The sequence below is a fragment of the Argiope bruennichi genome, chromosome 11, assembly GCF_947563725.1.
Source record: "Argiope bruennichi chromosome 11, qqArgBrue1.1, whole genome shotgun sequence".
Lineage (NCBI taxonomy): Eukaryota > Metazoa > Arthropoda > Arachnida > Araneae > Araneidae > Argiope > Argiope bruennichi.
In genome coordinates this window covers 92,134,766-92,162,245 of record NC_079161.1, presented here as the reverse complement: position 1 = coordinate 92,162,245, position 27,480 = coordinate 92,134,766, and the positions used below count along the sequence as shown (strand labels likewise).

The following is a 27,480-nucleotide window of genomic DNA, read 5'->3' as shown; positions in this document are numbered from 1 at the left end:
ATTTGGTATATAATTCCTCGCCATTCAACACTCCTGACACATGCAAATTTTCATTAGTTTTCCTTTTAGTTTTCTACATTGTGACAATTCATGTAAATTAGAAAATGATATCAATCTCTTTTGATGTTTCTCTTCCCTCTTCTGAGCAATAGGAAACGGATTCTAAATTATAAGTACAGTTAATTCTGTACTTCCGAAACCATCTTAAAATATTTCCAGACTTTAGAAAGCTTTTTAGCACTTTTTCCTCACTTGACCTGTAACTCTTAATCCATCATCGTAATTAGTAATATAACTCTTTTGCTTTTCACTACTTTACCATTGGTTTGGTGCAAATAATACGTGATCTTTTTACACTCAATTTGAATAGAAGCACTAATACTCAACAAAAGAAAAATTCTTCCGATACCATAGAAATTCCACTCTTTCTTCTCAATAGATCTTAATTTATGTATCAAGAAATCAAAGATTCTACCAAATCTTTTGCTCTGACAAGGGGAGGGCACGGGCTGGAAAATTAAGTTCGGGATGGGATTTAGTATAATGATAATATATCTTTAGGATATTCCTTCATTAAAATATTAAAGCTCATAGCCAGACATTTTCTCGAAAATAGCCTTCAAACTTTGTGCATAGCTTATATAATAGTAACTTGGCAGTCCCTTAAACTTCCCGGTGGCTTGATTGTCAATGTAATCACTCCTTAAGCAAGGGGCCCCAGTTCGATTCTGGTTGAGTTTTTCTACCGTTCAATTATTTTCTTCAAATTGAATTCAAAATTTATAAATAGTTTAATAAATGCGTTTTTATTTTTTAATGGAAAATGAAATGTTCATCATGCTAATACTTGAAATTCTAGTTAATTTTCTAAAAGAAAAATTATTTTAAATGTAAACTTTATGGATATAAATAATTTAAATTACTATTATTTTAAGATAACTAAAAATTTAAACTTTTTGGATTTTAATAATTACAAATAAGTTGTTTTAACTCTTCGGAATGGTATTTACATAGAAAATTAAAGAGAAAAGCTGATTATCATTTAAATATGCAAGCAAATGTCCCCGGCATTTATAATTAAAAAGAAATAGTAGAAAGCAGGTGTTTCAAAATTTTTAATCAGATCATACGATTTGCTTGATCCGCTGCCCAACTTCGTGATCAAAATTAAATACTTTTTAATGTAAATAAAATTTAATCTCGAATCACTTAAAGAAACATTGCTTTTGTGAACAATCATGATTTTTCATTTTACCAGATGACAAAATATACTTCATTACCAATGTTTTTACGATAATTACCAATCTTATTCTTATATGTAATTGAAAATTAATGAAAGTGGAATTTGTAGAAATGCTGAATAAAATCTTTCTATAATGCCAGTAATTATAATTAATAATAATTATAATTATATTTATAATTTTTTTTATCTAAAAATTCAAATATAATTCAAGTGTCAAGTGAATGAATAGTTTTTGCATAAAAACTACAACATATTAATTAAAATTCAATGCAAATTCTTAATTGAATTTAAATAATTTTGTACTTTTTTTAAAAAAACACATTTATATGTTTAATTATTTCTCTTTTAAATACTTTATTAAAATTTAAATAAAGGAAAGTAAATGTTCATTTTTACGCAAAAAAGGAATAACATATTTATTAAAATATCTACAAATCGCTAATTTAATTAAAATATTTTTTAATTTTATTTAAGAAAATGCATTTAGATTTATAATTATTTTTCATTTTAAAAAATAAATTTTAATCTAAATATTTGAAGAATAAACATTTATTTTGGAATGAAAAATGAAAAACACATTGATTAAGACTATTTGTGAATTTTTGATTTAATTTGAAATTTTTTAAAAAGAATTAAAAGGAAAGAGAGAATAAAAGACGCCCCCATGATTGAACTCCGATTTCCTGTCTATGCTGTTGTACTGTGACAGCTACGCCACCAGGAAACTGACGGCGGTGCCAATTTACTAATATATAAACTATGCACAAAGTTTGAAGACTATTTTCTAGGAAACTTTTGATTATTGCGTTTTTATATTTTAATGAAGGAACATCCTAAAGATGTATTACCACTGTACTAAGTTTCACCCCGGACTCAATTTTCCAACCTGTGCCCTCCCCTTGTGAAAAGATCGGATTTTTCAATGGATTGCAAATTTTGAAAAGATGGAATTTTTAAATGAGCTAGTTCAATTTTTGTGTAGTTAATTTTCAGAATTTTTCCTCATATGAAATTAATTTAACCGTCTTCAATTTTGTTTCAATCATTATATTTGTTGCAGTTTGATAAATATAATGATCAAACAACCAATCAAACTGAAATTTCTGTTGACCTCTTTTGATGCCGAAAAGATAATTTTTCTCACTTTTGCACAACTCAACTCCATGATGTTGTTAAGAATGCTAGTAGAGCTGACAGCTGGGTTTAAAGGATTTCAGCTGATTAGATCTTCTTATTACATGATTGCAGATGCTTACGTACTTCGAAGCAATGTGATTATGATCCTGTGTTAAGTTTTCGATATCAATTTACTATTCACAGTGTCTCCAATGCCTGAATATGGCTGGAGCTAAATCAGGCGTGCACGTCGTTCAATTAAAACCCATATCAGTACCCAAAGCTTTAGTGGAGGGAAACAAGTTTATTAAATGGGATGATGTGAGTACATTTTATGTGAAGAGTTATTTATATGCGATATTTTAGTATGTGTAATCTTAACTTCACTGATTCTTTTAACGTGTTTTTCACATTGAAACATATACATCGTTATAGTACCTGGTTTCTGTTTCAGCATTTGTTTACATGCCTGATAGCGGTTATTACATATTAAGTGATAATTTTTTGTTGTTGATATTACTATAGATATGAGTGTCATTCAATATATTCATTGTTAGATCATGTAAGAGTTCATTAAGTTTGAATTGAATGGTTTAACTCCTATAGTTTCGTTATTTGCTGCGATCGGTGAAAGTCCATCTAAAGTAAACATAAACATCAACAACGTGAAGCATTTATATAATTACTGTATATAATTGTCAGCTGTATACAGAAGAGTAATATTTTTTGTATTCACTTTTCTAAAGAATTCAATTAAAAATCTAAAGGGTATATTTAAATTTTTTTCATTTTTTTTCTATAAGTATAATTTAGTTTTTGATTTTATGCAAATTAAGTAAACAAACACTTATGATTCTGACAGTAATGAGATGAAAGGAATATTTCTGAATCATTTAATGCTATTTTATTTTGTCATAAAGACTAAAATTATTTTTGTGTAATTACCACTAAACCTATAAATAATGCCAAGTTTCATATTTTTAATGTATTTTATTTTAAGATGATTCTTCAAAAGTAATTTAATGATTATTGTATAAATTATTGTTTGAGCAATTTTAAATGTAGTAATTGCAACTGAAAAGATGCTTCAGAAAATACAGTAATCAAATTTTAGGTTCAATATTGTTAATGTGTTAATTTTGATATAATAATTCATTTTTATAAGTGCCAAAATCAAACAGTGGAATATAGCTTATAATTTTTAATGCTGATAAAATTGTTTATGTATTGTCTATGTAAGCAATTAAAATTATTGTATATCATTTCACAATTTAAATTCTTTGTAAGTTTTATTTATTACAGTAATGCTATCATGTAGTTTCCAAAATCATCATGTAATTTAAAATTTATAATTGTTATGTCTATTTTATGTACTATTAAGAAAATTCTAATATTTTATTAGTAATTATTTTAAGTTGTAAAAACATGACTGAAAGAAATTTTTATATAATACAATGATTTAAGTTTTATATTATCTTTATATACAGTTAAATATTTTTTTATAAAGAAGAAATCACATTGATTTGATAATTTGTTTGATATTATATAAGAATAATTTAGTAGTTTTTTTATGTTTGTTCTTTGCTTTCATAATGTTAACTATATGATTTTACTGAATAATATTTTAATTGCTGATGTATATCCAGAAGAATCTGTCAGTGTTCATTTTAAAGCATTGTCAGATCTGCATTCAATAAATAGAAATCAAAATAATGTAATATATTAATCATATGGTGTAAATTTCTGATACAAAAAAAGTATTGTTATAATACTTTACATAAATTACTATTTCTTTCATAAATGAAAATATTATAATTTTTATATTTTTTTTCTTCTTGTGACTAGTACAGATGTTGTATTAGTGTATATATTTCCTTTTCTTGTAAGATGATATGCAGGTTGTATCAAAATACCTTGCTTATTTTACTCTTCCAGGAGCAGATCTATCGAGTCTTTAATTACCTTGTGTTAATTCTTTTCATACGTATCATTACATGCTTGATGCATATGTCCATTAGTAAAGAGGGTGAAGGAGATTACAGGCTTTTCTAAGGACCATAAATATCATAGACAACAATGTAAAAAGAGAGAAAGTAATTTCTTGCTTCTAAGTTAAAATCTGAATAGGAAAAAGAAAAATTAGATTCCTCTTTACTGTAATTAGAAGGTTAATATAATAGTAAAATATTTAAAAACTGTAATTCATTTTCTAATATTAAAAATGCTAATTAATGAAGAGAAAACTTATGGAAGAGGGAAAAATTAAATTTTAAAGATGAAATTGGAAAAATTAATTGTTGAATAATGCATTAATTTTTGAATCAGATAAAATGTCTAACAACAAAATTTCATTAAAGTATTTCTATGATATATTTCTATAGTATTAATTTCTTTTTTTGTTTATATGCTTGTATTTTATCATACATTGTTTTTATGAATGATTAAATCTTTACAATAATGTAATTAATTATCTCTTTACCAACATATTTATTATTAGTATTTCAGATGTTCTGTAATAATTGTTAAATTTCATTTTCAATATTTAGACTAGAAAACTGATTTAATAATAAAGAGGTAGTATTAATGGCAACGGTTTTTCATCTCTATAAGGAGCTTTTACTGGATATATAAATACCAGCAGTATTTTTAATTTGTACCAGTAAATCAAAATATCTTTAATAACATGATGCAATTTCCAGATATTTAAAATTACTTAAGTTTAATCTAATTAGTCATGAATAATTTCTTTCTTTCAAATAATGTAATTTTCTTTTTTTCATTTTTCTTTTCTTTTTAATCATTTTTCTTTTCTTTTTTTGGTTACTACTAGTATTTTCATTACAATTTTTTATTTTGTGTAAAATTTTTTAACTAATTGACATTAGTACTTGTTGAAACTTACTTCTGTTTATTGAAATTTTTATAAAATATTAGCCTAATGTTTGCTAAAAGTTTGATTCTTATGTTATTTTTTGCAAAAGCTTTAAAATCATTTGCTCAGTCGACAAGTGATACAGTTTTGTGATCATGACTACTTTGATAATGTGTTTAATTCTTCATTATTAGCATTTAAAAATAATTGAGAAAACCCTCCAAATACAAACATGATGAACATTCATCAAATATTTGCATTAATAGGATTTTTTTTTTAAATCCTTAGTTGATATTGCATTTAATGTCAACTAAGGATAATGACATTGAAATACAACTTTAGACAAGAGCTTAAATATGTGTTTTTAGATATTCTGCCCAAAGAATATAAAGTAAAATTTTAAATTAAGGTTCTTATTGATTAATACCAGTTTGTAATTAAGATAACTTAAATGAATGTCTGAAAATTAGAATTAGAATTCATTAAAAAATTATTTGTTTTTAACTAAGTTTATGTGATATAATTTTTATTATATTCATCAAATGTTAATATTTATTTATAATTCAATACGTTTTTTGTGAGTGTATTTTTAGATTTGGTTGTAATTACTAATAGTAGATTGATAGAAATATACTTTTTATGTAAATATAATTTTTTTTATCCACTTATATAATAAAATACATTATTTATCTTCTGGAAGTAAAAAATACATCTTTATGGATTTTTAGTAGATTCCGATTAAATAATATAAAGAAAATATTAATAGTTTAGGTATCAATACATGCATTTTGAACTTTCTTTGTAACGACATATTAGCAGATTCACTATATTATTGATATAATTCTATAAAATGTAAAGAATTTAAGTGTTTTGAGAGGAGTTTTAAATAATATAATTCAGATGAATCCGTTATAGTTAAATCAGCAGTAAATGTTAAATTAAAAATGCTGAAAATTTTAAAATAAATACAATTTTTTTTTAAAGAAGAGAAATGAAAATGATGGATATAATTCAACTCCAAATAGTTCTTTGCCAAATTAGAAAGAATTTTCGACTTCTAAATTTTGATCTCTAATAATACTGAATGCATTTTTTTTTTAAAGCTCAGTATAATTGAATGCAGTTTGCTCATCTTATAAATTTTATTTCAAGTTCTTTTAAGTAATTTGATTTAGTTATTAAAATTGAATCTTATATAGAAATGTACATTGTATGAAATTAAACTTTGGGATTAACATTTTGTTGTTACCTTAATAGCAAATAAATATATAAGTAAATAAATAATAGTAATAATAAATAAATAAAATAAAATAAGTACATTGTAAGAGCTATTGTATTCTTTTTTCCTATAGCTTAACAACTGTTATTATCCAAAACTTCTAAAATTGAAACAGTAATTTAAACTCTAATTTAGTATCTAACCATTAGTTTGTTTTCCGCTAATTAGATTTAAGACCTAAGTTATTAATGAAATTTTAATTATATTTTTAAATGTAATATATCCAGTTGATAGCGAATAGCATTAAAAGTGGGTTTCTGTAGAATTTACTTTTTAATGATATGATAACAAATTAGTTCTAAAGACTTTGTTTTAAAGATAAAAGTGATTAATCCTCTGTTTCTTCCTCTCTATTATCTAATTAAAAGATATTTGCTGTTTTGATATTTTTTTCTCATATGGCTTTTATTTAAAATATATAGAACACAGAAAGAAGCTTCATCCAGCGAATTGGGTGCATATTAAATCTGACATCAAAAATCAAAAATACTTCTACTAATGTTATGTAAAAGTTTACTGAAAAAGTGATAGTTCAGGTGCTTTTACATCTTCTGATCTTTACTCAAAATGTCAATGTCTATTCCAAAATAGCTTTCACATTGCTTTGAAATAACCCCTTAAAATAACTTAACTGAATTAAATCCCTCATTTGTATACAAGAGAAACAACCTCTTAACAGTATTTTTCTGAAATAATCGTATTTGTTACAACCTCTCTCATCTAATCATAAATTGATATTGGAAATCAATTTAAGAAATATTTGGAAAATTGAAATAAAATTGAAATAATATTTTAGGAAATAAACTTAGAGTCATGTTTTTAACTAGCAACTTTATCTTTTATATATTATGTATTGTAATTTTTCAAAGCCAAAGGATTATTATATAAGTTAGAAATGAATTTGAATAACAACTGCAATAAATCAAAGACATTCAAACCCTATTATTACGAACTTTCAACAGATTTATCCAAAAGTTCATTATATACGTGTATTTATTATATTTGATTTTTATAAACGTTAGCTACACTAAATTTGTTAGAACTCTTGAATATATTTCTATATTGAACTAATTACTTAGTTATAATTAATAATGGATTATATTAAATCAAAATACATATCACTTGTTAAAAAATTAAACAATGAAATTTACTACCATTTACATTTTCTTCCTCTGAAGTGTGAAGATAATTTTTGATTTGGTTGTTGAAAGGATCTAAAATTTATATATGTCATCTATCTCCTTAACAATAATTAAAACAAGCCCCTTACATTTTTATCCACTTTCTGTTGTAAAGAAATTGTGCATACTGTTTACTGCTGTCTTTGCATCTGAAGTTGAAAGACTTGAACCATTCCTTTAAACTCACAAAATTCATCGCATCAGAATATTTTTCAAATTCATTTGCCTTTATTTGGAGCACTGTCCTTATTACACTGAAATTTTTGGAATGACGAACTATTTCTGTAGTATTTCGTCTGCATTTTCAAACTCAAGTTTTTTTATCTTATCCATCAAGAATTTTCATATAGATTGAGATTACCACTCATTGATTATTTTTCCAAAGGGTTACAATTGTAGATTTAGAAGTAGAAAATTCACTGCAAAGATTGATTCTCATTATTTTCTATTCTCTTAGTAATTTTTACTATTTCATTGATGGTAAAAGTTTCCACTTATTATCAATAACTATTTTGAATATTATCAATTTTCCCTCGCCAAATAATAATCTGCAGTTGATGTGTGTATGATCTGTTGAACATAGCGGTGGTACTAGTATGCAGGGGTGTCTATTTGTTTCATTTCAGAAAACAATAACGGGAACAAAAAGTAATGACTATGCTTCAGAGGAGGGGGGGGGAGGATAAAACTTTCATAAAAGATATGAAATTAAATTTCAGAAGTTTGAGAATTTTGCTTCCCTATATCTAAATTCCTTGCTTTTGAAAAACATTATAGATATTTAAAAATTCATTTATGACATAGATGAAACTATTTGAAAAGTTTCTTAGCAATTGTTGTATCTTAGGGATTGAGTGTAATAAAAATAAAACTAATGTATTCAAAATTGAGCGTATTTCTATCCACTTCTTGCTCATAATCCGACTCTTTAGAAACAATTAGGAGGGGGAAAAAAATTAAGCAAACATTAAATTAGAATATCCCCCCCCCCCCATCATTTTTAGTTATATTTTATGTGGTTACGTATATCTGAAGAACAAAATGCATTTTTCGAATATTGCATGTTTTCTAAATTATTTGACTTGGTCTCAAAGTTTTTTTTCCCTTACAATATTAATTTTGAAACATACTTAAAGTTTATTTCTCACTTTCACTTTTTATTATTTAAAAAAAATGTGACCGTTTTTTGTTCTTTGCTTTTTCAAGTTTTACTTTTGGAATAGTTTCATTTTAAATAGAACTAATTAAAGTGACCATGTCATTTAATGTGTCTTAAGGCTAATGTGAAGGTTGAAAATAGTGATTCTTTCTTAACTTCCCTCCTACACAGGAAATAATTAGTTGAAAGTCTTTTATGACTTGAGACTTCCTTGTGCTACAAAAGGTTATTTAGGCATAATGAGAGTCGACACTACTCTGTCTCTTTTATTGATGTATAAAGTTTATTAATATGAACTTTAAAATGTCCCCATTTAATCGAAAGAGGAAATTACTTTTTATTAAGCTTTTTTGTGCTCTTGTTTAATTTATTTTTCTCCTGTTTTATTATTATGAGTTTTTCTTCATTATTCTTTTAGTTATTTTGCTATTGTTTGCATTTTTCATTTTCATAATTGTTAGCATTATAATAATTTTTTGCCGCTCTTACGCATAACAGCTTAAGATAATAATGATAATATATATTTTTTTGAAAATAAATAAAATCATTTGTTTAATTTGAGCAAATTTGTGCTTAGCATTGTTAAATTTAAGGGTATTAAGCCATTCTACAACGTTCATATTTATTGCATCCTATATTATATAACATAAAAGTTATAAGCTTTTAATAAAGAAAGCAATTCCAAATACTGCTCTAAAGAAAATGATATTTATGATTTTTATGATCAATATAACAATAAAATGTGCCCATTTTTCTTTAAATAATTTTTATTAAAATATATTGGTTCAATATCTTTTGTGTTATTTCATTGACTTTGTGAAATATCTAAAATACGTTAACATCTTTCTTCAAGGATAAGCAGAAAGTATTTCCAAAACATATAAATAAGCTGCTGAATTAATTTCCTTATTCACGCCACTACTAAAAAAAAAAATAATTCAGAAATTAAAATTAAAATTTTTACAGAAATAATTATATAGTTTTACTAAAATAATTAAAATTTAACATATGAAAATTTAATAATTTTATAAAATTTCAATCTATAATATAGATGTTATTTATAAGAGGTGCCTAAAATAATAAAGGCAATATATGAGAGTAATATCAGATTGAAAATCTACTCTCTCCTTATTAGAAAAACTGAAATCTCTCATAAATTTGGTAAATACTATTATATGTAGATATAATACAGCATTTTAAATTCTTTTCATATTTCTTTTCTTTCTAAATTAATCCAAATTTCAATTGTCAATATTTAATGAACATTTTAAATTTTATAAAGCACAACTGTCTTGCTAAATTATATGGTTTGATATATGGTGAAACTATATGTCAAGCAATATCTGTTATGCCTGGAAGTTAAGAACATTCAGTTCAAGCACTTAACACACCCTCACGCAAAAAAAAAAAAAAAAAAAAAAAAGTAAGTAAGAGTTGATCACACATACATAAATAAATTATTTTTATAATCGATTAATTATGAAGTTTGATTATAAGGAGTTACTTATTACTGAATGAAATAAAAAGAATTGCACCAAAAAGTACACTAGCAGGTTAATTAAAATACAAATTCACAATTGCCACAAAACGCATTTGCATGTTTTAATGAAAAACATTACGTCATGGTAGATCTTGTGGCAAGTAGGACTTTAATAAGAAACCTGTAGAATGCTTAAAGTGAGTGTTCAAAATGCTATCTAAAGCTGTACATGCTGTATTCATGCAATTGTGTTGTTGTGCTATTGTAAATTAGTATTCCATTGAACCTGTGCTGTGTGTTTTATATGATTCATCCTTTTCATTTATTTAATCTTCTGAATTAAAAAGCCTCATATGTATAATCTATTCTTAAAATTTATAAATGACCTTTTGGGATATCCTGTTTGTATATACTTTATTAACTCTTTTTATAAAGTAGGTTCTGTCCATTTATTTTCAGATATATTAAAAATGCAGTTTATATTAACAATTATGAAAGTTTTATTTTGAAAATTCAAATAGTTTCTTGAAATAATCACTTCTTAATTTCTGTAAGTAACTTAAATGAAGTAATTTTTTTAATGAATTTTTTTGATATCAAGTTGTTTTGTTAGGAAAGGGTTGCTTTGATATCCTTAAGATGCATTTTATCCTTTAGACACAAATTAAGATGATGTGCTTAGGGTTTTCTATTTATTGTGAAGTTGAACTTTTTCGACTGTTGTTTTGTATTTAAAGCTTTTGCTTCATTGTTTATGTTGTTACAGAAAATTTAAAAAATTTAAAGTAATTATTAATAAATTTACTTTGAATTTAAAGCGTCTATTTTTTAAAAAACTGTTTTAGTAATTTGAAATATAATTGTTACCAAACTTTAAAATTATGATATTGAATCGATTGAATCCTATGCCATTCGTAACCTTATCTATAGATTGACATAGAATTATGTTTTGAAGGCTGTTTCAGAAATGCAGATATTGTTTTCATATTTATTTAAAATGAAATAGGTACATTTCATAGTAAATTTAATGCTACATATTTTTTATAATTATTATTTACTGATCATTTTTAAACTGTTGTATTCACTGGAAGAGTCATTAATATTTATTTTTCCACTGTTGTCAGCTTTAGTGAAAATGACAGTTTTTATTAGTATTTTGGTATCTAAAATGTTGCAGTATTTGGGCTATTAACTTTTATTTGTCACAGTGTTTTCTAAAAATAATATTATGCAATAAAATCTGTTAAATGAAGCTACCTTTAGTGTTATTGAAAGGCTATATTTACAGTGTAGAAGTAACTTTTTGAATAAAATAAAATAAAAATACTTTTGATATTCTAATATATCAAATCAAATTTAAAAGTATTAAGAGGCTTATATTATATTCTCAACTTTTTTGTTTGTGACATAATAATTATGTAGTTTTTATTATAAAATGTTTATTTTTGTTATGCATATTATCTAAATTCTTTTGGTCATTTTCAGGATTCGACAGTTGGAACGCCTGTCACGCTTAAGGTGGACGAGAAAGGATTTTTTCTGTATTGGACAGATCAAAACAAAGTATGCGATTTCTAAGAAATTACATAACATACAAAATTACATATCATTTCTAAAAAATTAACATTTTTTGAGAAATATTGTGATAGAATCTTTCTGGATATTTGCTTTAATTTATATATAAATGTTATTTTAAATTTGTTGATCTCTCCTATTCTATAATTCTTTGCTACAATGTCTTATCTAAAATGTTCAAATGAGATTCGAGATAATAATACTGAATCCATTTTTGAGATAAAAGGAAATACTGTGAATGATTTGTCACTAATTACAATCCATTCAGAGTTATGCTCATATCTGAAATTGTTTGTTCAAGACCATCTATTTTCCAAAGTTGTTTTATGAAAATTAGATTAAGCCTGAACTTGTAATTGGGTACTTATTAATTAACATTGGAGGATTGGTAATTTGTTAATGAAACAAACTTTATATAAGCAGTATAAACAGATGCTTGTTTTTTCCCCATATGTTAGAAACGTGTTGGTGGGATTGCAATGCCAGTTTGGTTTTGGTGCTACAGTTGGCGAGTTTTTGCTCTTTCACAATTAATATGTACCTATTATTGATCTTGTAAATCAAATTACTGAATTATTTGAATTCAATAATTGTCAAACTTTCAATTAATTTCAACAACAAAAATCAGATAGTATTATTTCAGTATCTCAGGTTTTTTATACATTCTTATATATGGATTGAAACCATTGTGCAAGAAAAGTTAAATGTTCTGTGTACTGTGGAGGCCAAACATTGGTGTATCTATAACACTTTTTTTAATATGACGAGCAAGGAATAATATTCTGCCTGAAGCAGTTTTTACTTTTAAACAAGCCATTGGTGATGACTGTTTGCAAAATAATTATATTATATCTGAGAGCCATTTACCTTTGCTATTCTGCTGATTGAAATAATAATAAACATCGCAAAATATGATATTTGATTTAATTAAAAGATTACATTTATAAATTTCTAGGATAAGATTCTTTTGATAGATTTAGAAATAAAAATATTAATGTTTACTAGTTATTAATTGTTTGATTTCTCTAGAGAGTATACTTTACTTTTATTCTTTCTGTTCTTCTATTGTCAAACGTCATTATAATATATTAATTTTTTAATAAAAAATACAATGGTTGTGGCTTAATGTGATCATCTTGGGCCTTCAGAATTTTGATAACATAAATCAAGTGGAATAAAAATCAACTAGATTTTAATTACATCAGAAAAAAGAGGGAAAAACATTTAATTAGGGTTATTTATAATTTATTTTAAAAAATAACAATTAAAAATTCTTCAGTTAATATTTATCGACAGTTATTCTTTAACATAATTATTCAGTTATTCTTTCTCTCATAATGAAAGTATTCATACTCATATCATTATTTTTGTTTAATGACTTTGCATGTTGATTTTCAAATTATCAGTTGCTGAATGATTTTAAAATTTCTTGTGTTTTCTTCCATTAATTTGTCTTCATCAGAATCATTAATGTTTATTGCTTGAACATGATCAAAAAAGCTCATAAATTTTATAAAGAGGCAAGCTCATAAATTTTATAAAGAGGCTGTGAAATTTTCAACTATGATTCAGCATTTCAATGACTGATTTTTGGTGAACTTTCATATTTGTTAAGAATTTCAGTTTTGTCTTTCAAACTCAAATCAATCCATTTTTATCCATTTTCCTTTTGTTATAAAATCGTAAATGATTGTGGCTTATGTCTACTCTACAGATCTCAAGTCAGACTTAACAGCATGGTCACTTCTTTTATCTGGATGTAAACCGATCCAAACAAAAGAATGTAATCCCATCCTGAGGAGTGATATGATGCTTTGGGGAAATGGATTTTTGGAAGCATGCAGGAGTTCTGGTCTTGCATGCTCTTTTTTCCATGAAGCAAAAAAATTCATGAATATCTATCAATGTTGCTTGAAAATGAAGAATCAGATTATTCTCTTGTTCAAATATGATTACATTAATAAAATAGGACAAAATTGAACAATATTCTTGTGTACATCCGAATATGCAAGTTTAGACCAGATGATTCTGATAATATAAAGCAGATTATAGCATTTGCCATTTAGTTGATCCACATAATTTACAAAAATTCAAGATATAAAAATTAGTTATACAATCATGTATTAAGATAATGTATGCATTTATAAGACTTATTTTAAAAACCATTTGATTGAAAATACATATTTTTCAGGTTCAATTTTATTTTCTTTCACATCTGTGTGCTACTGCTATTGACAGCATTTCCTTCATTTATTTATCTCTCCGATAATTGTATTGTTCAGTGCTAATAAATGTGATTCTACAAATCTTATTTGCAGTAGTACATGTGTTTTGTCTTTGAGATATTTTTTCTTAAAGTTATTTCTTTTTTCACAATTAATCTTTGCACTCAGATGGTGACTGTCACTTATCGTTCAAAATGGTGCATAATTTTGATATTTATTTATTTAATTTTGATTGTTAAAAATACCTGCAAAGTAGTAAGAAGGTGCAAATTAATTAAATGGGAGAATTCAACTTAAAATAATTATATATTTTTATTTTTCCCAGCAATTAACAATTCTTTGTATTGGATGAATAATTATGCATTACTTTCCCATATTAATGTAAAAGCTAATATATATATATATAATTGTTATACCAATCTGTTTTTCAACATTTTTATAAGATCGAGTGTTTTACAGTTTTACAACATTTAAACATTTTTTGTTTGTTTGTTTCACTTCCTTTCTTCTTGCACTAATTTTTAAACATGATTCTGATTATCATTCTCCTACATTCATACTAAAAAAACAATGTATAAAGATTACACCTATTTTTTTTGTAGTGAATGCTGAATTACTTTAGTATCAAAGATATATTTCATGCAAATAGCTGTGTATTTTATTTTGTATTAATTTAATGCAAATTGTATTTTATTTGAATTAATCCTTTTTCTTCTTTTAGGAAACTGAATTCCTAGAGGTATCGTGCATGAGAGATGTCAGAACTGGCAGATACTCTCGTGTGCCGAAGGTAAACTGATTTATCTATAATTTATTTATATGTTTTGTGTTTATTTTATTTTATTTTATTATTTAATAATTATTTTTTTTAAAGGGAAAGGAGATTTTTGAAGTAAAAAGTATAAGTTTTTGAAATAATTGCAGAAGTTTGTGCAGCAAACATAAATTAATAAGAGTTTTGTATAACAATGTTGAATGCTTTAACTAAAAATTAATCCAATTAATTCTTGGGGAAAAACTCACTTTTTATTTCATTCCATCTAGCATGATATAATTTTTTCCTTATTTTGTCTATTTCTCACTTCCTGTGTCTTTTGAACATTAAAAAAAATGATGATCATGAGGAACAAATTACCTTGTGTTTTTATTATACAAGAAAATTTCCTTATTACATTTTAGTATTTAGCATTAGTTTCTGAAATTTATATTAGTTTCTGAGTTTATAGTAATTTAAATCAAGCTTGAGGATTACAAATTGTTACCATAATGCATAAAAAAGGTATACTTTAAAAGAAAACACTTTGTTATAAAGTGTGAAATTTATAATCTTTACTTACTATTATTATGTGCATCCTTTGATATAATCTGATTTTTAATTTAATATAACTTGCATAGGATATTTTTCTGTTATTTTTTAATAAAATATTTAATTTTTATTATCCACTATAATTGCTGAGTTTCAGAACCTGTTTCCTATATGCAGACATGCTACATTTGAAATGTGTTGAAATGACCCATCTTTTTTCATTTGATATATGGAAATTTGACCAATTCAAGTGTTTCTTAACTTGATTCAAAATTACAAGGTGCATTCCTAAACAGCTGTATTATAGCTACAAAATGGAATGTTAATGTAATTAGTCATAAACAATTGCACATTAGATAATTAATATTGAACCAGAATTTGTTTATGATGGGGAAAAAAGAATAGAGTAAATAAAGAATGTAATTATTTTTTTCATTAAAATTTGATTTATACTGTTTCTATTTTCTCCCCTCTTCGATAACTGTAACTATATCGTGCTTTCTTTCTTTCTTTTTTTTTTTTTTCACATTTAAATCAGAGTGAAAGAAAATTCTTAATGATTCCAAAGACTTTTGTAAAGTTTAAAAAACAATTCTTAATATCATAAATTAGTATTTTTTTAAAAGTTTTTGTCTGCATTTTTTTACTTTATAATTTTTATAAAGTAAAATTAAAAGTTTTTTACTTTAATTCTTTCTTATCTTCAATTTTCACATTAAGTAACCTTGGTGATCCATTTTGTAATAATTAAACATATCATTATGGATAAAACGTTATAATGCAAACATTTTTTGATGAGATGCCATTTTAAATAATCTTTATCTTTTATAAGGCACTAAATATAGTCTTTTACCAGATATTAAATGCTGGAAGGAATAAGGATTTTTTTTTTTTTATGTCTGCAGGAAGGGAAATTGCGAGACTCTGTTACAATGGGGCCACCTGATGTACTCTTGGAAGATAAAACTATTACTGTTGTGTATGGACCTGACCTAGTCAACATTAGTTTTCTAAATTTCTGCTGTATTGGGAAAGAAATTGCTCAAGTAAGTAGTTTCATGTTTTCTTGCTATTTGCTTCGTTTCTTTTCATTAAATTTATTCTTAAACTGATTTGTATTGTTTTTGAAACGTCTTTGGAATTGGTGGGTTCCAAATTTGAAACTGGTTCCACTAATAGTTCACTATGTATGAGTATCTAATGTTATATTGAATCTAACATTGAAGATTATGTATCTTGCCACATATGTACTTAACCCTTTGCACTGCACTACCCTTTACATTTTAAACTCAAACAAAAAGAAAGTTGTAGGTAACTTATTTAGGTCTAAAGGAGTACACAGGTTAAATTTCGTGTACTCATTGTTTTGATTCTGTGGGTGTTCCATCAGCTAGAACACAGTGCCACTAGAACTCCAAAAAGTGTTAACTAAGCGAGTATTACAGTGAAGCACAAAAAATGAGTAAAATAACTTGATTTGTACTTTAAAAGGAAAAAAAAAAAAAAAAAAAAAACACTACTTTATACTTGTGTAGCAGATTTAGAATGATCCCAGGTACACTACAAGGGGCCATACTCAGATTTGCTATTTGCAGTCTTTGCTTGAACATTTTTTTGTGCTTTGGAAAGACCTAATTCATGTCTTCAATACAATTAATTTCCATTTATTCATTACAATTTCAATTCTCAATATAACGATTTATAATTAAACAACTACATTTATATTTAAAATAAAAAAATAAATTATAATGATATGTACACAATTATATAAAACAAATTTTAACAAAACTCAAAATAAAGAGCAGAAAACTTCATGCTAAGTAAAGATGACCAAAGATAGATACTGATAAAAAAACCTTCAAAACTTCAGAGACTCAAAGTAAGAGTTGGTAATTTCCAAGAATTCTAACCCTTCTGAAAAATATTTCTTGAATTGAGTCCATTTTCTGTGATAAAGAGAAAAGAACAGGAAATGGAGACATAGGTTTTCTTTTTCCATCATAACATCCTGCTGCATAGCGATTAGCACAGTGTTCCAGCTGATGGAACATTTAATTTTATTGAACGATTATACATATGCTTTCTCTTTAAAATTTTTTAAAATAATAGAATCTATGGTTTAAGATGCAGTCACTGAGATAATATTAATTTTTTTCCCAATAATTATTTTTCTCTAGAAAAAAATTAACAAAAGTCCTTGAAAAAGTAGGCTTTTACATAGCAAGATATAGCTGACAATTATGGATCTGCTTAATTTAAACAGTCGTCTATTATTAAAAAAAGAAAGTTAAAAGGGAATTCTAAATTTATTATTTTTTATTTATAATTGAATTTAATAATTTTAGAAGTGAACTTAGGTGTTTTATGTAATGGAACACTGTGCCACAAAGGGTTAACCTGAGTCTCTTTGTTCCAGGATTGGACAGATGCTCTCATGAAGATGGCATATAATTTACTTGCTCTGAATGCTCCTGCAACAACTTTTTTAGAGAAGCTGTACACTAAGATAAGACTTATGGTAGACAGAGATGGAAAAGTTCCTGTAAAAAAGTAAATTTTCCTTTTGTAGCTTTTATGTTTCATTGATGTGTTGCTTTATTATATATTCTAAATATTACAGTCAGTAATCTAATTATCTATGAAAATTCCATTACATTTAAAATTAATATAAAATAATGCAGACAAGCATTATAAACTTTAAACAGTGTACTTATAGCAAGCATATTTTTGTCTCTGCAGAAAAAGAAGCTGAATAAAAAGTTTCTTCTATTTCTTTGATGTATTGCATTATTATATATTGTAAATATTATAATTAATAACCTAATGATATATAAAAATTCCATTACACTTAAATTAAAATAAAAAAAATACACGAAAAGCATTATGAACTTTAAATAGTGCACATAGATTTAAAAGTATTCGTATAACAAGCATATTTTTGTCACTGAAGAAAAATGTTGAATAAAAAAGTTCTGCTCTCAACGTCATATGTTGAAACAATAAATGAAGTGTACTTAGTCACTTCAATTTGAAAACTAATAACCTTCCCCCATTAAAAAAAAATCAACAAACTATTTTTCAATTTAAACTATTTTTTCCTCTTCCTCAAACCTTATTATATCAAAAATGTTTTATGTACTCAGATCTGAAGTGTGGAGGTTCATCAACATTTCAAATTTGAATGTTGTGACAATTACAATATTTTTTCCTTGTATAAAAAGTGAAAAAGGCTTGTTGAGCTAAAAAATCCATTAAATATATAAAACTCTATTTTATAGTAACTGTGCGTATCGGCAATGTAAATTTTCATATTATGTGAAATTTAGTTTTTCCATAAATCGTGTGTCAAAAACTAAATGCTTTGGCTGAAATGATTTTTTTTTCAAATATTATGTTTATTATTGTTAATTATTTAATAATAAAAATTTTGTTTTAGTGTTGTTAAACTATTTGCTCAAAATAAAGAAGATAAGAAAAGAGTGGAAAAAGCTTTAGAACTTTGTGGTGTGGCTACTGGAAAGGTAAACACATTTTAAAATTTTCCTTGTAAGAGTATCTTGATGTTACCCTTATGAATGACCATAATGTGGTTTTTGTTTGCAGAATGATACCATAAACCCTGAAAAATTTTCATTTGAAATCTTCCAAAATTTCTATCGTTATTTAACTGGAAGAGAAGAAGTTGATGTCATATTTGAACGGCTGTAAGTAAAATTATTTCCTAATACTGACTCTTACTGATAATCTGTTTTCTCTCTCTCTCTTTTCTTTTAAGAAAATGCCTTGATTTTTCATTTTAGTGAATGATAATTTTTAATAAATTGCTGTTATATCTTGAATTAAAAAAATGTTTTTTTATTATTCATTTGCTGTTATGATCAGTTAAACTTGATCATCAACAGTTATTAATCCCAAAATGTTAGAAAATTTTCAGTCACACACAAAAAATTAACATTCACACACACAAATGCTTTTTTTGTCTTGTAAAAAAAAAAAATCATTATTATGTAAGTATAGAAATCCAATTGTTGATAAGTTATAATTGTGTGTCTAGGCCCCCTGTTGTAAATTAAAAAATTTTCAGAAATATTTTTGTGTTGAATTGTGCCTTTTTCAGTCATTTTGTGGATTATCCGTGGAATTTGCTGAACGGCTACTGTCTTGTCACCTAATTCCACTGATAATTGGTAATTCTCTGTGTTTCATTATATTACTTAATTGCATTTGAAGAGTATACTTTCAATCTAACCTTTCATTTTTGTGCGTTTAAATATAAATTCATTTTGTAAAATAAAAGAAATTGCCATTTATTATAAAAGCTCTAATTTTTAACGTAAAGCAATATTATTGTGTTGTAATTATTCTTTTGTGCTTCTAATAATTATTAAATATTTATATGGAAAAATTAACTTAATAATCATTATTAGGGATTAATAATACTTTTAAAGTATTTTGTATGTACTTATTTTTTTTTAGAAATTTTATCATTATATTGAAAACTCTAAATTTTCAATGCCATTTTTTTTCCAGATATAAGTTGTTAGTTTATTTGAATGAAAATATAATCCTAGTAACATTTTGCTTTTTTTAAATATGAAATTTATAACAGGAATGGTTATTTATATGTTATCAATTTTTTTTTTATTGTGATGAGAGATTTTCATATGATTATCTCACAAAAATTTTGTTATTAACTAATTAATATTTATCTTCCCATTTATTCATTACTATTTTCTATTAACATTCATTGTGTAACAATGGACTTTATCTAATTTTAAGTTTTTTGTATTTTAGATGGGGTTTAAAAAGATAATTGTATTTTATATGTAGCACTACTTGATATTCACAAAATTTATACCATTTGATATATCAATGCTGTTCATCTTTGAAAAATACATCTTGTCAAAAGTTGTAAAGTATTACTTAAGAATGTTTTTTGCCTTGATTCTATGTCTTTTTATTTCCTCATTAACGGTAAAATGTATTATAAATTTTATTATATATTTTTTAAATTTTTTTTTTATTGTTTGTTGAAAGCCAGTAGTAATCAGTATTAGGTAATTACTTAGGCCAAAGAAGTAACTGAAACCCAAAATATCATTTGTTTTTTATTTTCCATTTTTAATTGACTTCTTTTTTGTTGCTGATTTCTAAATTTGCAAATACTAGTTTTGCATTGGTATTATGGTATACAGTACAGTAATATGCATTTATTGATATTCTTAAATGGATAAATCATTCCATTTTAATTTCAGTTTTGTTAAGTTACTGACTTGAACTTTTTTTGAAGGGCTGATTGAAGAATGCACTTTAAAAATGTATATTTTTCTCCATGGTAAACAGTTACCTTTATAAAAATAATATAATTTATTTGTATTAAGAATTAAAGAAAATAAAGTGTAGCAAGTGTTCGAAAGTAATATCAACTCTAGTATAATCGATTAGAAAACAAAGTCTTAAAAAAATTAGGAAAAGGAAATAAATAAAAGAGAAAAAGAAAAGAAGAATGCTAATTTCTGAGTTTTCTTTTGTTTAGGGATAACTGCTTAGCTTTGGTTCAGTATTTTGATTCAGTTTGGTATTTTTTTACTGTATTTGTATTTTATTTTATTCCCCATAATCATTAAGTGATTTTTTGATCCTGTAATTGCAGGAAATTTAACTCTAAACATTCTTTCAACTTTAATTGAGATTTTTTTAGAATGTAAATAAATTTGTGCAACTTAATTCAGTTATAAAATATGCTTCTAAAACAAATTTTTAACTCTTGTTGTTTAAGGTTATCAAAATTTCCATACAGAAAAAAAATGCTAAAAATGGAATAAGTAATATTTTGGTATAATTTAAAGGGTTAACCTATGTAGCCTATGTGAATAAACCACTACTATTTTATAAATCTACCTTTATAATTAAATTCCTTATAAATATTGTATTTAATAAAAACAGTGTAAAGTTCTTATCTGGCATGAAAACTCTCATGAAATAAATAAATTTATTCTTAAAATAAATTTCTAGTTGAATATTAAATTCTAAAGTATATTTTAAATTGGATTACAGGACGGGTAGTAGAAAGAAAGGCATGACAGTCGATCAAATGGTGGAATTTCTAAACAAAGAACAGAGAGATCCTCGCCTAAATGAAATTCTTTATCCATATGCTGATCCTGGACGTGTTCGAGACCTCATCGCTGCACATGAACCACACAAGAGCTATGCACAGAAAGGTAATTAAAAATGCTGTTTTCTTTTGGATTCTTGCATATATTTATTTGCCATTTATTTCTTCTATACATTTTATAAAGTAAGAGCAATACTAAGTTGCATATTATTTTTTAAAAACAACTATTCTTTACAACAACTTTTCAGAAATTAATTAGAGATAAATAATCTAACTATGTCTGTTAGAAATGTGCATATTGAAAATTAGCACTTGGAAATGATAGATTTTATGTTAAAAATGTCATTATTAAAACAATTGCAAAACTAATATTACTAACATGAGAAAAAGTTAAATAGCAGGGCAGAATCTCTGCATTCAGAAAGATTGTTAAATAATTTTTAAAAAAGACTTTTTCTTTTGCTTGGGAAGTGAAGTCTTAATAAACATAATACTTAATTAAAAAAAAGAGTGTAAATTAAGATTTTTAAATTCTAAACAATATATCTTTCTTTACTTTATTATGTACCAAGAAAAAGAAAATAGTATGGTGATCATTACAGACTTTCTTTTAGTCTCTAAAAGACCTTAGATTGAAATGTGATTTTTCTTCTTTTTCATATATTGTTGTTTTTATCTTAGAAATGAATGTATTAGATATTAGAAACTTTCAGAAGAAAGAATCAGTCATTTTTGTAAACTTTTCATTGTCTACTCTTTATAGTTTTTACTAATTTTACATGTTCTAATTAAGAGTTAACTAGACTATACTATCATTTTAGAAATAATGTCAAAGCTTGGAAGAGCCAAAAATGAAATTTCAGAATATTTTCTTTATAGTACCAAGACAGATTTTAGAAATCGAGAGAGTAGATCTGTAATGCTGTTTGGTGTAATGAATGCCTCTGATTAAAAGTATAAGAAACATTAATTTTTAAAAAGCACAGGAATGGAAGTCCAGATAAGTTTTTTTTTGGATGTGTGTGTGTGTGAAAAAAGAATATCTAGTCAATTATATATATATATATGTTTACCTTTGCTGGCACCAATAATCTTATTTTTTTGGAATTTTAGGCTATAAAAATAAAAAATTTTGTGCTCATAAAAATTTGTCCAATACATTTATTTTACTTTGCTTATGCAGGTTTATTATCAGTGGATGGTTTTTTACGGTACCTTATGGGTTCTGACAATGTAATTGTTGCACCTGAAAAATTTGACTTGAATCTGGACATGGACCAACCACTGAGTCATTATTTCATCAATTCATCTCATAACACTTATCTCACAGGTAAGTAACTATATAGAATTGTTGCAAGATTTTCTAAATGGTATCTCCATAAACATATCTACGTCAGCTTGTACTTAAATTGTTATTTATACAATTGTATTTCTTAAATTTGTTGCAGATTATCTATCTATCTATCTATATAATATTATGATTAACCACATGCTGTTTCAATACATTTTGGTTACTACTTGGGATGTAGGATGATCCTTTTACTAGATTTATAGGTATTAAAGAAATATTTAATTAGTGGAATTGATCTATACATTAAAGAATTTTTGTTTCTTCCTTTAGTTAATATCTATTGCTTAATGTTACAGCTACACTCTTTTTCTGAATACTATCAGAAGAAATAATCTGATTACAATGATATCTGTATCTTTTAAATATTGTTGTGGTACAAAGAGTTAATTTTGGGCTGTAATTATTAATTGGCAGCTTATTTAGATTGAAAACAAATTCAGATTTTGAATGTACAGAGGTAATATTTTTATTTTGAATTTTGGCGTGTGTTTATATATTGATATTGTATTACTACTATATTTAATCAATTGTAAAAATGATTAAATGCACAGCAAAATTTTCCTTTCCACCCCCCTTTGTTTTCTAAATATGTGTCTTGGTTTTCAATTGGTTTTTTGTTGTATCTGAGTTAGAGGCACTCCAAATTATTTGAAGAATTTCAAATATTTTAGAGCAAAATCTTCATTATGGTCATATCACCATGATTTTTTTTTCTTTTAAAAATATAATTCATTTTTTGGGGAAGATATATTAAAAATTTTTGTTTACTGAAATTATCAGAATCTATAAAAAAAAAAAAAAAAAAAAAAAAAAAAAACTTCATTTTTAAAAACAAATGGTAACTATGTTTTTATATAACTGATGTGTTTTTGTTCGGTGTAACATTTGTTCTTCATGCATATTTCAGGCCACCAGCTTACTGGTAAGTCTTCCGTTGAAATTTATCGCCAATGTCTTCTTTCTGGTTGTCGCTGTGTGGAACTGGACTGCTGGAATGGAAAGTATTCTGATGAAGAACCTATTATCACTCACGGGTATACAGTGGTGACAGAAGTCCTACTGAAAGTAAGTGAAACAGTATGAAGGATATACATATGATTTTAAGTTAAAATAGGGTTATATTTTTATGGGTTATGTGTGTCAGGGAAGTTAAGAAAATGGGTAACATATAGGCTAACTTGATATTTGTCAAGCATGTTTTTTGAAGCATTTGTTGTTGATCAGCCATTTCATTATGAGTGATATATATATATATATATATATATATATATATATACAGGGTAACATTGAATTCATGGTCCAAACTTTAAGGGTAGGTAAAATATATATATAAAAAATACTTTTGTATAGCAATAATATGGGGTCAGAAATGAAAAGTACAGCTGGGGAAAACAAAAAAATGCTGAGAATTGAATGGCCCACATCCTTGATATGAAATGAATCACTCTCGCAACACTAATAGTGTGAACATAGAAAAATTTTTGTAATCCAATTTTGGGTAGTGTTTATGGTAATGGTAACCTCTTTTCTATTACAATTAACAGTCTCATTCATAAGATGCATGTTTGCTTTCCCAGAGAGCATAAATCGCCTCTATCACATTAAAAATGTTCTGTAACACCTAATAATCGTTTGAAATGCACATACTATCACTCACACTCAATAAAATTGTTTTCTGACAATTTGGTAATACAAATTAAATAAATCTGTAACTATTCAACATTTCTTTACCCAAAAATTCATTTTTAATTAACCTTATGTCTCTAAACTTGTATGTCATCTGCTCTAAAAATGCTGTGTAAAAAGCCCTCCTGCCCTTCAATATTTCTTGGTTTTACTGCCTACACTTTTCATCTCTGACCCCATATTGCTGTAAAAAACTATGCTCCTTTATATGTGTTTTACCTATCCTTAAAGTTTGACTCATGAATTCATAGATATATATATATATACTTTTGATATATACCTGTATATATATACTTTGATCTGCATATAAGATGGTATATATTTTATTCTAATAAGGCATTAGAATTTTAATATATTTGTGTAGAGTAGACGTATATTATTTTGAAAATGCTACTTTAAAACATAGTTGCAAACTCATATTTTTCCTTTTTCTCCCCTCCTTAGGAAGTGCTTGAAGCTATTGCAGAAAGTGCTTTTAAAACTTCAGATTATCCTGTTCTGTTGTCATTTGAAAATCATTGTTCGTAAGTGGATTTCATATTAAATATTTCTCACAATTTTCTGTTATACTCACTTTTGCCTAAGAAATGTTTTTTTTTTTTTTTTTTTTTTTTGTAAAATTAGAAAAGTAATCAGCTTATGTACTAACTTTTGGTCTTGATAAGAAGGTAACTGAGTAATTAAGCATTATGGGACATCCAATGAATTTATTTTTAAAAGTTAAAAGATTAACCATGATATTTGTTGAAACCTTTTAATTTGGCAGTTACTTTCTGTTTTGTACTTTTCCATCTCCCAGAAAATGCTATTGTCTTTCTGAGGTTGAAGATTAGCCACAAACTTCTCAGAATCAGGGAATATCAAAGAGGATTGCTGTTAGAAAAGCTTATTATGACCTGAAATATGCTTATAATTATATAAATGTTGTGTTTAATTTATTATCATCATTTAGACTCCTTTGTTTAATTTGAAATCTATATTTTTCTTTAAAGCTGAATGCAGTAATATGTATTTAAAGTATCACACACCCATTCAGCTATTTTTGGCTAAATTAATTTAGATAATAAATTGCCAAAATTTCTAAAAATATGTTAATACCAATTTTTCTGTATTATTTAAATTACAATAATGAAAAGGTTGCAATATTTACTTTTTTAAATGAAGTGAAAAAGTATATGACTTAATTTATTTTTTTATTATTTAGATATCTATTTTTTCATATTGATTTCACCTTAGCCTTTACAATATATTAAAAAAATAATATTCTCTACATTTCAGTGGTTTTAGAGATTAAAAATTTTGTATTTGCTTAAAAACACTATAAACATCTTCTTTTTCTAAAAATACAATATTTAAAAAATTGATAAGCTATTTGGAGTTTTTGAAATTATATTTGCAAATAGTGAAAAAAAAAAAACCCTTTTATATTTGTATTTTTAAATATTTACATATTTTTTCTTTTATTTTCAGGCCTAAACAGCAAGCAAAAATGGCCAATTACTGTACAAAAATTTTGGGTGACTTACTATTAACAGAACCACTACCTAATTATGAAGTAAATAATTTATGTAAAATTCTTATTTACTAAGAACGTTACTATTTCTTTTAATGTGAAGATATATGTATAATATTCTTAAAAGTCTCATTCCATCAAATGAAAGAAAAAAATTCTCAGACATCATGAGTAACCCATTTCAGTTTTTGGAAACATTACATTATTACATTGCTAAAATATACATTATATCTTATTTCATAGCATTGATTTTATTTTTTATTTTTAAAGATGCACTTAATTTTTTTATATATATTTACAGCTAAAGCCTGAGACACCACTGCCATCACCTAACCAGCTGATGAGAAAGATTTTAATAAAAAATAAGAAAAAGCATTATCCTAAAAGTAAGCATTAATTTTCTCTCCTCTCATTTAATCAGCCTGCAGAATTCCAATTGTCTTCTCAAGTTGTCAACAATAATTTTATCAAATATTTCATAATCTTTGACTGAATTTGCATTTTTAAAAAAAAGTTATTCGAATTATTTGATGTATGTATATGACATATTTGTTAAAATCTATCATAAGGTAATCATTGAATTTTCATTCATGCTCATTTCATAAATTGGACCTTTATCCCTCTTTATCAGAGACAAATTTATTAAATTCTTCTAATTTGGCTTTTTAATCAATACATTCTTCATATTTTGGAAATTCTTAAATCTGTCAGATGCTTATGGGAAAGGACTAATGTAGTTTGCATTGCTATTTTTCATAGAGGGAAATCTCTTATAATTGCAACAAAGTTATGTAAATTATTTAATAATCTAAATTTATTTACTGCTTCTAATTTGGCTTTTAAATCAATACATTCTTCATATTTTGGAAATTCTTAAATTTGTCTCATGCTAATGGGTAAGGACTGTTTATAGAGGGAAATCTCTTGTAATCTCGATTGTAAGATACCTCAAAAAATAGATTGTAAAGCAAGTCGAATTTAACTCTGTATAATAAATATAAGAATTGTAAGAAAGTAATGTTAGAATATAATATATATTAAGCAAATAATTTATGTTAAAATTTTAATTTAATATTCAAGTATTAAATATTCAAATTATGTAGATAATATTTTTATTTTACTGTCTTTTTTTACTAAGCAAAAATTTATCAAGTTAGTTATTTAATTTATTATTAAATGATCGAAAATTGATTTGAAAGATGTGAAAAAGATTGTCTTCATTATATGCAAGATTTAAATTTAAAATATATCGAAAATGAAATAATTTATAAATATTTTTTTTCCTTGGAACTTAGTTTTGAGGTCTTTTTTTTGGTGTAGCTGCATATTCTTGCCTTCAAGACTGGAAGATATAGGTCTAAAACTTACTTGGTACA

General features: G+C 25.4%; 1 protein-coding gene across 2 annotated transcripts in view; it reads left to right on the top strand.

The window, feature by feature from the left end:
• The first annotated feature begins 2,403 nt into the window (after positions 1–2,403).
• LOC129957275 (1-phosphatidylinositol 4,5-bisphosphate phosphodiesterase classes I and II-like) overlaps positions 2,404–27,480 on the top strand; it is a 67,329-nt gene continuing 42,252 nt past the window's right edge. For both annotated transcript variants that reach the window (XM_056069534.1, XM_056069535.1), the window contains exons 1-13: positions 2,404–2,680; positions 11,816–11,893; positions 14,852–14,920; positions 16,342–16,482; positions 17,853–17,986; positions 18,873–18,957; positions 19,040–19,140; positions 21,494–21,660; positions 22,738–22,884; positions 23,813–23,970; positions 25,036–25,115; positions 26,062–26,146; positions 26,406–26,490. In XM_056069534.1, the coding sequence (XP_055925509.1) occupies positions 2,582–2,680; positions 11,816–11,893; positions 14,852–14,920; positions 16,342–16,482; positions 17,853–17,986; positions 18,873–18,957; positions 19,040–19,140; positions 21,494–21,660; positions 22,738–22,884; positions 23,813–23,970; positions 25,036–25,115; positions 26,062–26,146; positions 26,406–26,490 (1,429 nt within the window). In that variant the 5' untranslated portion in view covers positions 2,404–2,581. The remainder of the gene's footprint in view (positions 2,681–11,815; positions 11,894–14,851; positions 14,921–16,341; positions 16,483–17,852; positions 17,987–18,872; positions 18,958–19,039; positions 19,141–21,493; positions 21,661–22,737; positions 22,885–23,812; positions 23,971–25,035; positions 25,116–26,061; positions 26,147–26,405; positions 26,491–27,480) is intronic.